The sequence below is a fragment of the Zonotrichia leucophrys genome, chromosome Z (genome assembly GCF_028769735.1).
Source record: "Zonotrichia leucophrys gambelii isolate GWCS_2022_RI chromosome Z, RI_Zleu_2.0, whole genome shotgun sequence".
Taxonomy (NCBI): Eukaryota; Metazoa; Chordata; class Aves; order Passeriformes; family Passerellidae; genus Zonotrichia; species Zonotrichia leucophrys.
The window spans coordinates 15,133,453-15,146,336 of record NC_088200.1 but is presented as its reverse complement, the minus strand read 5'-3'; the positions used below and the strand labels follow the sequence as shown (position 1 = coordinate 15,146,336).

Here is a 12,884-nt window from a genome sequence, read left to right as displayed (position 1 = left end):
GAGTTCTACCTATATTTATTGAACATTATTTTTTGTGATAGAGAGAGAGAATGAGTGTTTGCTTTTATTATCTTGTTGCTTTGAAAATTTTCTAGAATTGCTTCATCTTTGAATAAATGATTATGTTGAGGAGTTGTCATGCTTTCTTCTCCCCAGATTTTATGAAGCAAATAGACTATTTTGATTCATGTACATTGTTAAATTTTTATTATTCTTTGCAGCATTGTACTCTTGCTGAGCCAAAAGCAAGCGCTTGAAGAACTTAAGCAAACAGTCCAGCAATTGAGATGCTCTGAAGCAAAATTTGCAGCCCAGAAAGAACTACTGGAACAAAAGGTTCAAGAGAATGATGGGAAAGAGCCACCACCTGTAGTGAATTACGAAGAAGATGCCAGATCAGTGACTTCTATGGTAAGTTTTACATCTGTTTTACTGAATTGTGTAGCCCTGCCATTGTACTTCAGACCTGGGATCAGAGTATCAAGCTGAGGTGATTTCAAGTGAATGGGCTTCACTTTGCATTTCTGGGGACTTGTTTGGACAAGAAGTTCAGTTGCATGATATTTTTTGTTTTTAAGTGTCAGTAATGTATAACAATCTGTCTGTGAGGACTTGGATTCGTCTTCTCTACACTTGATGCCTAGATTTTCATTACACTGTTTAACAAAGAAAAGTCTTAACCCTTACATAGATTTAGTATATGTGACTGCATAGCTGTTGGTAATTTACTTGGCTGTGTTGAAGAAATAAATTTACAGTTGTAGGTAGAAAATTAACAGCAAAAGCTCTTGGAATTGGTGCACATGTTATCTAATTGAGAAAAATTAATGTTATGTACTGTAATTACTCGTCTCAAACAGAAATGAACATTGGTTTCCTTACAACTTATTTTTAGGTGTTTACATGCTCTTAATAATTAAAAGGATTTTTTTTTGTCTGATGAGACCTCATATAGTTTAAATAAGTACCTTACTTTGCTGATATTTTCTGTGACTTCCTTCTCTCAGTTGTGTGCATCTATATGCAGAGTTTGTAGGTCAAATAAAAAGGCAAACGAACAGTACCTGTTTACTGAAGGGGCAAACAGTTTTTGCCTTTGTGGGTTAGTTTTGACATGTTGGAGATATTTAGTGACTTTTTTTCTTTGAGGTTTAGCCTCACATTCTTTTTGGCCCATGGGGCAGTAGCTCTGTGAAATGATAATTAAGTAGTTATTTCTGAGGGGAGAGATGTTTTTCTTCCTCTGTCTATTTGTGGAACCGTTTGATTCCCATTCTACAAATATACTTGATTGTCAGCATTCTCTTTTTCCACTACTGTTTAATATTTACAAGGCACTATGAGATGGTTCTCATTTACACTGGTACAAAACATTATTTTACAAAGCTTGTATGCTTGTCGTGACCTAGAAGGAGTTTAAAAAAGTACAAAAAGATGAAGAGAAAGGAAGGATCAGGATAATGATTGCAAAAGATTAGGAGGCTTGGAGTCTTTTTGGTGCAGGCTATCTTGTTAGTTACTTAATGCCATATCCTGTAGTAGTGTTAGTGATTAGTGTCTGCTAGTATTAGTTGAGATGATGAGTCTAGTCATAAGAGTGGTACTCTTCCCCTTCAGCTCAAGGTGACTGAAGTCTGCTTTCTGGTGTCTAAACCTCTGTTTCATTGAGTGGGAGAAAATAATCCTGTGTGCTGAGCACAGGCCTACACGGGGCCAACAGGACAGACACAGCAGCTCCATCACTACCAGCACTGTGTCACTTCCAGTGTCACCTTCAAAGGTGAGAGGGCTCATCACCTCCAGTGCAGCCGCTGATGGGCGCGCTGTGCCCCAGGGCAGATGGCACAGGGTGGCTGATTCTGTGCTCAGGGCACGGTGGCCTCTGCAGGAGGGCAGGGAAGGGAGAACAGAGCCATAGGATGATTTGGGTTGGAAGGGACTTCCAAGATTGCCTAGTTCCAACCCCTTTCAACACCTTCCACTACAGCAGGATGCACCATTTACAAAATCTTGCCACTTTAACTCAATGCAAGGTTGCAGAGAAAAGCTGTGAGAGCAATTAGAAAGGGGCCTAATGATGAGAGGCAGTCTGGTCAGCTTCTCAGGGAGAAGGTAAAATGGCATCAGGAAGTTGGTACAGAAGGAGGCAGAAATATGTAACACACTAAGGTGATGTTGTGTAAGCTGAAATAGGATAATGTTGATTTTTGTTGTTTTATTTTTTTAAACCAGTAGGTAAAATTTACTGTTAAGGCAACTTCAAAAAATAAATCAGGTATGCATTTGTATGCTGGAGATAATGTTAACATTCATTTTTAACATGGTTTGTGTACTTTAAGTAACTTGCTCTAGTTTATGCAGTTCCATCTGGCCTGTGTTATCTGAGAGTTCAGAGTGCCTTCACCTTTTATGAAAATAATGCAGATTATTCAAGCTACCTTGAAGAGACGACCTGTCATGAAGTGTGATATGTGAAGATTCATCAGAAGAATAAATTGTGCAGAATTACCACTTTCCTTGCTTCAAGGCAAAGCTTGCCAGAAGGGCTAAGCCACTCTTGGACATGCACTCTTATTTTTTGGGTGCCAGATGTGGAAGTCCTTGTCTTGTACAGGAGACTGAATGGGACTGAAAACAGGCATGTTTATTTGCACAGCTAAGTCAAGTTCAGCATTTACATGTACAGGATACAGCATTTACACGCAGGCCATTGGTACTGAGGCTGCCTTGGGATCAGCACCTGTTGCCTCAGAAAGGAGATGGTTGTGATCTACTGCAGCCTGCACTGGACCCTGTTCATTCTGCTGCTTATGCTGTTTTTTCCCTTCGGACCTGAAGAAGCTCCTGCACCTCAGTAAGGAATTCTAGCAGCTTTTAGACTTGAAAAAAGACAGGAGCTAAGCATGCCTGATGGTGTTGACATTGTCCTTGCTTTCTGAGAAGGGATTTGAGGTGATCGTTAAATGATTTGATGCCTGTGATGTTGGATAAGTCCTTAACCTGAGCTACACAGTAGAAGTGAGAGGTAGTACAGACTCTGGGGCATTTTTCTCTCACACAGCCTGTTCCCCAGCTGGTTGCTCCAGTGAGCCAGAAGTAGTCAGGCCTGTTGTCTCTGCACATGAGAGGACTGCTGCTGTCACCCTACAATGGAGCAGAGAGGATTAAGGTGGTGTTGGGTGGTCACTGTCAATAGTGGGGACGTCTCCTCTCCCACAGCTTGTGCCAGAGCTGTGTTCCCAACAGGGTAAGACTCTACTCAGGTGCTGGAACCTCTCCTCTTTTAGAATAAGACTGGTTCCCCTTATATCACTGTCTGCCAGCCTGAAGAGTCAGCCTCCATCTTTCTTATGAGCTTCCTTTAAGGACTTAAGGGCTTCAGTGAGATCTTCCTGGAGATGTTCCTTTCCTTCTCCAGGCTGAACAGCTCCTCTCTCAGCCTGTTGTCATAGGAGTGGTGCTCCAGCACTATGATCAGTTTAGTGGTTTTCCTCTGGGAGTGTTCCATCTCTTTCTTGTCTTGAAGACTCCAGACCTGGGTGCAGTTTTCAAGATGGAATCTCACAGGGGCGGAGTAGAGGGAAATAGTCACCTCCATCATCCTGCTGCTCGTGGTGCTTTGAGTGTAGCCCAGGATGTGGTTGACCCTTTGGGCTGCAAGTGGATGGTGTCAGCCCATTTTTGTCTACCAGCACCCCGGAGTCCCTCTCTGCAGGGGCTGCTCTTGATGTGTTCTTCTTTCCCACAGTCTGTGCCTACGTTTGGTGTCACCCTGACCTGGCAGTCTTGACTATATCTCAAGATGGAAAAATAATGCTCTGATGCGTTGTTTCTGTAAATAAACATAGTGGTGATTTTTAAAATGGGATTTTTTTTTTTAGTAAAACTCCTTAAAAATATAGGGTTGTAAAATATCAGAAACTAAATGTTCTTGCTGGTGATTGCTCGTCCTGGTTTCATTCAAGAGGATGACTGTTTCTTCGGCTATAAATTAAGTTTTCTCCACTTTTTCTGAGAGCAGTTAATCTAAATGTCACTCTGATACACTTGAATGTAGTTATTTATTACTGTTCAGAAATTAATTGTAAACACTTGTTTTGCAATTTCTTTTTCCTAACAATTAGAAAATCATGGTTGGCTTGTGTTGTCAGCATCCATATGAAGCAAATTTTCATGTCCTCAATTCACAAGTAATTTTTTTGTTTTGTAATTTAAAATATAAAAGAGGGATATGCAAAGCAATTTTGTTTCATATCTCCTAAGTATTTATATCATATAAATAGAGCCAATTTCATGGTGGAATAGTTTGCAAATTGTTTTGTTTCCTTTCTTTTACATTAGGTAACTGTGTAATAGAATACTAACACAAAGTGAAATTCTGAAATGCTGTTAGATATGTTTTTATAGACAGTATAATGTTATGTGAGTGTTTTTACTTAGTTTCCATGTTCTTTTTTCCCTCCATTAAATGTAGGAAGTTTTGTATTGTGTTAGTGTCTCCCATATGGTTTGCTTTAGTCAATATATTTTTTGAAGTATATTTGCTGTGTATTGGTAGTCATGCACTCATTTAAGGAAAAAAGGAAATCGCCGAACCATTCTCTTTTTTTCAATCAGGATATAACATGGAGTGAAACAAAAATTTCTGAACATTGCATTTAACAGTTTTATCATTGTATATGGAAAAATGAAACATTTTATTGTTACTAGCAATTATACTTTTCTACTGACTTATCCATGCAAGACAGAGATAATTATAATTCTGATGGCACTAGAAGTTTAAAATCTTGTTTTTTAGCCCCTTAGAGTTATGTATTTATGTCATTCACTAAGTTAATGGGAGATTTGTAGTTCACATTTTTTTCTGTACTTTAAGTATGAAGATACTAAAAAAAAGCTGATTATTCCATGTAAATAGATATATTTTGACAAAAATTCAGTAGTATCCAAAGTTTTATGTATTATGTCACTTCATAAAATTTAACTGGAAGCTACTTGAGCTAACTTTTCCACATTTAGGTGTTCAGTCAGGGGACGTATGGTCTGTCATTTGTCTTGAGTTACGTAGGGTGTATTTTTGCTGTTGATGTGATCATCAAAGCATGGCAGTAGTCCATGGTAATTCAAATGAAGAAAACAACAGCAACAAAACTTTTATATGTCTGATGATCAGATTAGAAATAAAAACGTCATTAATTTTTGAATATTGCAGTACCAGCTAAACATTTACTCAGGTAATTACGTACAATTATGATAATTTGCATTTCATGGTAAAGCTTTAAACTTACAACATCAGTATTGCCTTGGAAATTGTTACTGGATAGGGAGTCTTCAGGGAGTTCTTAAACCAGGCAATAAATTCAGTTAATATAAAATAGTAATTAATTTTGCTTAGCAATCAAATAGTGAAATCTCTATACCACTGTAGCATATCTTTTCCTTTTTCCATACATGATAAAAAAAATTATGAAGGCATAAACTCATGACTTTTAAGAATATGTGTTTGAAATTACATACTGTTCTCACCATAGAAGTGTTTCATGTAGATTTATTTTGCACACTGCAGCATTTTCCTGGAGCTGGTTGACAAAACTGAGACTTGGTGTGCAAGCTCTGCAACACTTGAGAGACTTGTCAGCAGGTGGAGCTCAGTGCCACAAGACTAGTTATGACTGAATAAGCCAAAGCTGTTAGCATGAGCTCGGGAGAGATACCCAGGGTAGAAGCAAGCTGAAGCACCATGGTACAGCCGTTGGGATGTTGTAATGCCTTGTGCCGGTAGAGTTCAAGACTTAAAACTGTACACAGTAGAAAATGGTTTTATCTGTCCTAGCATAATGCTTGAAAAAATACCACAGAAGTGCACCTCATATGTAATCACTTTTGTTGTTTGTTATTCTTTTTTAAAAGGCTTCAGAGACCTTATCCTTAGTGATTGCCTTAAAAATAAGATAAGCCAGCTTTTAGTGAAAGTTGTGGTAATTAAAAAATTAGATCTCAGTCATTACACCAGGAAAAAAACCCCTAAATACATGAAACAGAGCTGAAGTGCTATTTTATTTGTTTGTAAATTGTTCTACCTAATGTGAATGTTTTATCTTTCCATCCTTGCTTATTAGAATCCAAGACATGGTCCTGTAATTAGTATGATCTTAAAACCAATAGCCAGATTCTTGTTCTGCAGGTTTGTATTTGAAGAGAATGTGTTCAGAACTCTCACTAAAATAGTAATTGACAAATTTAATCAGTTTGTATGTTTTGATTTTTTCACTGTCAGTTACACAGGTATGAGAGAGGCTTTGCATGAGTTTGCGATTTCATTAAAGATGCTTCATTGCATACATTTTTGATGTTGGATCGCGGGGTCCTGAAACGTAATCTGCTGCGAGAACTACCACGCTCTTGGTGGTTCCTTTTCCCCTGCTGTGTAGACTATCCAGACTATGCAGGTTCTTTATTTTGAAACAGATGCAAGGAAGTGATTGCCTTCTGAGACAGGCCATTGCAGCAAGCAGAACCGTAGAGATAAATTTGTCACTTTTCTTACTGATTCAGGAGATACATTCTTATGCTCTGTAATGCATCACCAAACATCTCCCTTATCTGTGATTTGAGGCTCATGACATTTATATAAAACTAAGGTTGTATTAGAGCATGGTAGGGGAGCCCTACACAGTAATTTGATTTATATATTTATAAATCTTGTACACTTCCACCATGTTATTGCAAAATCTTAACTTTCTTGTCAATAGACCCAGGGCCAGAGTTAGTCTGTGCAGCCTTGGTATCCTTATCTTTTATTTTATTTTAGTCTCTGGTGAGGAAGTGCTGCCAGTACAGTCATGCTGTAGAAATTTTTGCCTATTTATTTATTAAAGACCTGGAAATAAACAGTTTTATTTGGTGGCTGCCTGGACAGCTGAAGTTCAGTTTTGTTTATGGCCACTTTCCAAGTTTGCTGGCTTGGACCTGTGTTTCTGGCATACAGCCAGAATTTGACATGGATCAAAAGTGCCCCAAATGTCAGATACTGTTAGGAAGTGTGGAGAAGATGAATTCTAATAATCTTTCTCTCTTACTGGATATATTCTAGCTTCTTTTTTAAATCTCAACTGCTGATGGACATATATCAGAGGAAGAACAATACAAAAGGAGATGACAAGGTAGTAGGCAGATAAAATAAGTCATGCTTTGTCCCACTGACTGTCCAGAATTTACAGGATAAGAGGTCAGTGGAGCTGTCAAGACTTTTGCCATTGAACATGCCTAGAGACTTTTGAAGTAAAAGGCTGGACTAAGTTCGCACACTAAGGCTCAGAACTTAAGTATTTCTTAAGGTTAGCATATTATCTATCAGAAATGTGTTGAGAAATTACTTGGTCTTGGGGAAAAGTGAAATTAGAAGTATAAGCAAAATTTTTGAGGAATTGAAGGAGGTGGATCATTCACAGAAACAGGACTCTTTAGAATATTTGAAGTGCAAAATTAGTTTACTCTCTCTGTATGAAGGAGAGTTATAAGCACTTGAGATACCTAGACCTCTCTTGAGCTGCCAAAAATATTTCAAGACCTTTCATTTCTTCCTTGAGGAAGCAGGCTTCACCATAGTAGTGTTCAGAACTGCATATCCACTGGGGATTTGTTATTTCACTATGTATCTTCTCTGTAGATTAAGAAAGCCTCACAGAGAAGTTTCCTTTCGAATAGAAATCACATAGTAGTATCCAGCATATGTTTCTCTGTGTGCTGGGAGAAAAGTAGTAATTCTTTGCCAGAATCATCATCATTGCCTTCTTGAATCTTTTTCATAGTGATGAGACTGAATTAGTGTGATTGCTCACTTCTCATAGCCTCTAGGCAGTGCACAGGAAGTAATATCATAGAATTTGGCTGCTTTGAATCACTTCTCTGCTTTTCTCTCTTCCTTTTTAAGTTTTAAAAATACCATTGTCCTTAAAGGCAATTATTAGGCTTCTAAAACTCCTAAAGTCTGCTGTAAAATAATTATTAGAATTAGGATTTGTGTTTTTAATCTAGTGTCACTGGTGATTTTCTGCCAGATAGAAGTGTATGATTTTATGCTTAGCTTCTGTTTTTTTTTCTGCCATGTGGGGAAGTTCTTGCCTGCTACAGACTTGAGAAACCAGAATGGCAATCCAGCTTTCAGACCACTGTCTTCAAGTTACAGAGCTATTTTTTTGTTCTCCTTTTTATTTTTTTGGGTTTTACTGCTGCTTTTTAAAAGTGGGGTAAGTGAAATAACATGTTTGAGATAATCCTTTCTTTTTCTTTTTTATCATCTAGCAGTCAGATGCAAAACATTTCTGGCCAGTTTAGGATGCAGGTGCTTGAACATCAGCACAAATGCCCGATTTTAGATTGCTTAAGGCATCCTGCCTGTGACATGAAGCTGTGACTCAAGTCTGGCAATCACATGTTGTTGTCTTGGAAATCTAGGCCATGAAGAGCACTGGATATTAGTTTTCAAACAGGTGAAGCCCTCTTTCCAACAGATATTGAGGCTGTTCCTTGTTCAAAATAGTCTTTAATAGTAGGGAAAATTGAAGTTCTGTGTGAGACAGTGGTAGTCACTGTAATTTTGTCAAAAAATTCCAGGGTACTTATCTCAATTTCTTTTAAGGAAAGTATAGAAACAGGTCATCAGAAAGTTAATTTCTCTTTGGCTGTTGTGTTAGGGTAACGTGATAAAGTCAGTGGCATTTGCGTGAAGAAAATAACAGATATCCAGGAGTTTCTGAAACTGATGTCCTCGTCCTAGAGGAAAGAAAGTTTGGAGTATCACAGCCCAGTTACGTGGAAATTTGTAGTTCTTGGAAAATTATTGAAGGTCTTTACTTTTAGAGCACTGTAGGATTTTGTAGACCAAAAGCAGGTTGTTTTCTGGAAGTTACTGCAAAATATTTTTGCAAGAAAAATGATTTCTTAAATCTGATTTTTTTGTCAAGTTTCTGAAGAAAGTAAGATTTGATGGTGTCTAGAAGCTAGAGTATAGATTATTAAAACTAGAGGGGAAAAAAGGAAAGAAACCAAATACAGGATAGAGTGGCAGAGCCAGACAGTGGCAGCTCAAGAGGCAGCAGAGTGTTTAGTCAGGGTCAGAGTGTGCCTAGGAGTCCTATCAGGAGCAAAATGAAAAGAGGTCAGGGACAGTGCTGAGGACAAGACTATCGTGTTGGTCCAAAGTCTGTCCAGGACACAGGACCAAACATAGGATTGGAGAAACCTATTGCATAATCATGTAGGACTCATGCAGGACAAAGGGCTGAAGACAGAGCAGTTGTCAGTATAATTTCATGAGACAGTATTTCTGTGAGACTGTGGCTTCATGAATACATGTTGCCACTGTGGTAAATTGAATGCTAAATCACAGCCTAAACGGTATGATAAAAAAATATACAATATATATAAGATATATATATTTATAATATACAAGGAAAGTATACAAGTAATATACCTGATCCATGTCTGCAATTTTTTGTTTCTGATGTGCCTCAGAATGACTTGTTTTGTTTCTAGATCTTGGCTATGATTACGAAGATGAAATAAAATCACTTAATGTTTGGCTTTATGTACAATACAAACTTCTGTCATTCTCCTTTAGATTAAATTGACTTAGTTTTGCTAGAACTCTGTAACAATGAGGACTTTCACAATGCCTAACTGAAATTATCTCACTCTGGAAACCTCTGTAGCATTTACTTAGCAACTCCTGTAAAAATGAAAATAAAATGGAAACACAAATATATTGGTTTGGGGGGCTCAAATGAGATGCTTGACAGTCTTGACAGTTTCTGTATCATGTTAACCTGAAATTTTTGTCTTCTGTGGTAATTGCTGTTTAGAGCAGTTGAACATGTTGATTTTTGTACTGAATTCAGTGTAATGCAGTGAATGCTGCGATACAGAAGGAGCTGGTGTGACTGAGCTGGCCATAGACAATTGTAATGAAAGATGATGCAGATTTTGCATGGCTTTTAAGTGAGGGGAGATGTATTTAGAGAATTCTAAAAATGAAAAATTTTAAAAGTAACTTCTGAGCTAGAAACAATGAAACAAGCAAAAAAAAGTAACTTCTGGTTTATAAAACTGTAAGACTAAAAAAAGTAGCTCTGGGTTTAAAAAAACTAAAAACCTTTTAGGTTTGTATTTTGCTAGTCTGAAAGAGAAACACGCATCCTCAAGGAAAATCAAAGTTCAGTGCAGCTGATATAAATTCAGTTTTCTTATGTTAATTTGTTGGCTCTTATAGCATAGCACGGAGATGATGTTTTCTCTGTAGGGGGTGGGGAAAGACAAACCTGCAAGTGGAATTATAAACTTTTCCTACCTAATAGGATCCTGCTATGATGTGGTTGTGCTCCTTTAGTGATGATTCAAGTTCCAGGCCACAGTAATATGTGACAACTACATAAGGACCATTAATGAAGGAATGATTTGTTTTAGACTAGTTTTGATACAGGCAAATGAGATAGCTTTTTGACAAAAATGCAACTGTTTTCTTCTTAGGCTGTTTTGTAGTAGTATGCAAAGCTGTTGGTCTGCTTGATACTGCTGCTGCTTTTGTCCATTTGATCTGTTCACTCTATAGGGATTTTTTTTTTATATAACATATAGAGTAACACTGGTTTTGTGGATAGTTGTATGTGCAATTTGATCTTGGTGTCTCAGGAACTGTGTGACAATGAAATTTGTAGCTGATGCATTGAATCATGTATAGCTATACCTATAAACTAGAAAATACTGATTTTTTAGGGTGGGGGGGGTGTGGGCACAAAAGGATTTTCTTCTGTAAAAGAAGAGACTGTTCTTTGATTCAACAAGCAGCTTGAGTATGCCAAATAAATACAGCTTATGAAATCTGAGGGAACGCTGCTTGGTTGTTCGCTTTTTAATAACTAATGACGCTTTTTAATAACTAATGATTGAAATAAAAAAAGGAACTCTATTGACTGAACTAATAACTCAAAGTGTTTGCATTTCTGTAGAAAAAGTGCTGCCTGGTTTATTTTGGTTCATCATGCTAGATAAAATTTATGAACCTTAGCTTGAATAGGATTGAAATCTTTTATTTGGTACAATTACTAAGACTTACACACTGACTCTGTCCTCCGTGTTTATTTTGATGATGTTTATATATTCAAAGCAGTCTTGTTTGTGTCCAAGATTTGTAGCTGTAATCTGTGCATGAGTTCAGTGGACCACAGGCTTCACTCAGAGTTGAATTTGAACACTGCCAGGAGGGTTGGCATTGATGTTTCTGTTGTTTAAATTGGCAGATATTTGTTGTTTTGGCACCCTGTGAGGATTAGTTATTAAGCCTACCTCAGTTATGATGCTAAACTTGTGTTCAAGCTGTCACAAAGTTGGTCCATTATTTTATCTATTAACATGCAGGCTGATTCGTGCATAAACAAGTATCTGTCAAGACCAAAAGTAAACATCCCATTCTGATTACCCTGCCAAACAGCTGTCAGACAGAAATACCTGATCAGATTTGAATCTAGGCATAGTGCAAGCTCCTTCCAGTTATGAAAGTTTCAGTTTTATTGTTTAACACATCTAATCTAAATGTGGATTTGGCTAAGAACCTGTCATGTCCCATTTGACTGAAGTTCTTCAGGGTCATGTACCCTCTCACAGTAGGATTTTCCAAACAGTTACAAACACCAGTCCATATTTAGTAATGCTGTTTGCTGGGAGAAGAAAAGGGCTTCATATCCTGCCTGATCACTTAACATATAATGCCATTTCTTGGTACCTGACACAGCATTTGCCAGGTGGTGTCATTAGAGCCAATCAGTGAGTCACCTCAAGCCAGTTAATGAATTATAAGAGGAATCTTGATTAATAGATGCCAGTGTGTAGAGGGCAGAAGTGAAGAAATCTTTCTTTGTACCAGTCAGAACACGGTGATGACAAACATAAAGATAGCACCCCTCTGGTGCGATGACACGGTGGTTGGCTGGGGAGACAGGATTTCTCTGCTGCCTATAAGAACTTCCTTTGAAGTTAGGGAAAAATTTGGTGGTTTCCCCTCTTCACACCCCTAGAGAATAGTGTTTTCTGTAGGTTGGCATGGACTTGTGCTGAAGTTGGGCTGCAGGTCCCTGCCTGCAGCCTGGGTCTTGCAGCTATTGGATATTTAGTTTTTGATGTCTTTTGAACCATAGGAGGATTCATGGATTTCAGGATCATGCAATATAGTGATGCTGTTCTTACTCTTTATTCTTTACACGTTGACTTTTGTCCACTGCTTCCCCAACAGCTGTTCAGGTTTCAGCTACTACAATACATCTAATCCCTTCCAGAAACCAGACTTTCTTGAATTAAATGCCTAAGATCTGGACTCCACCACTAGCTTTTAAAGCACTTATCTTCAGCAGGTATTGCTGAGTGTAAATATGGCTGAAAACCAACCAAATCCATCAGTGTTTGAGTATATTTAATGAGATCTGGAAAGACTGTCATTCCTCTTGTTAGTGAGTAGGGCATTCTAATTAAAATAATTGACCGATGTAGTAAGTGCAGTCACTAACAAATGCCATAGTCAGTTCATGCTATGTTTATAAATACTGCATTTAGATATATTTTGGGCTTAACCCCCTGTTGGCCCAGTTGGAAGAAGCATCATCTGCTTCATTTGCTGATGCACAGAGTACTTGCTCCCATAGCTTTTCTTTTACCTTTATGCAGTTGGTACAGCATCCAGTTAGTTGAATCAGTTGTCTTCCCATGTCTTTGGATACAAAATGCTGAACTTAAACACATGCAGTCCTCCTTAGAAAACCATGTTTTGGATGAAACCTTTGCTTGAGTTGAGGTCAGGAAATTTTTTTTTTCAGAATCTCTAGGAAGAAACTTCC

The 12,884-nt window shown here is 37.9% G+C and overlaps 1 protein-coding gene across 4 annotated transcripts in view; it reads left to right on the top strand.

The window, feature by feature from the left end:
* Positions 1 to 12,884, top strand: part of FER (FER tyrosine kinase) — a 158,201-nt gene that overhangs the window by 53,813 nt on the left and 91,504 nt on the right. For all 4 annotated transcript variants that reach the window (XM_064735465.1, XM_064735467.1, XM_064735466.1 and 1 more), the window contains one exon: positions 222 to 411. In XM_064735465.1, the coding sequence (XP_064591535.1) occupies positions 222 to 411 (190 nt within the window). The remainder of the gene's footprint in view (positions 1 to 221; positions 412 to 12,884) is intronic.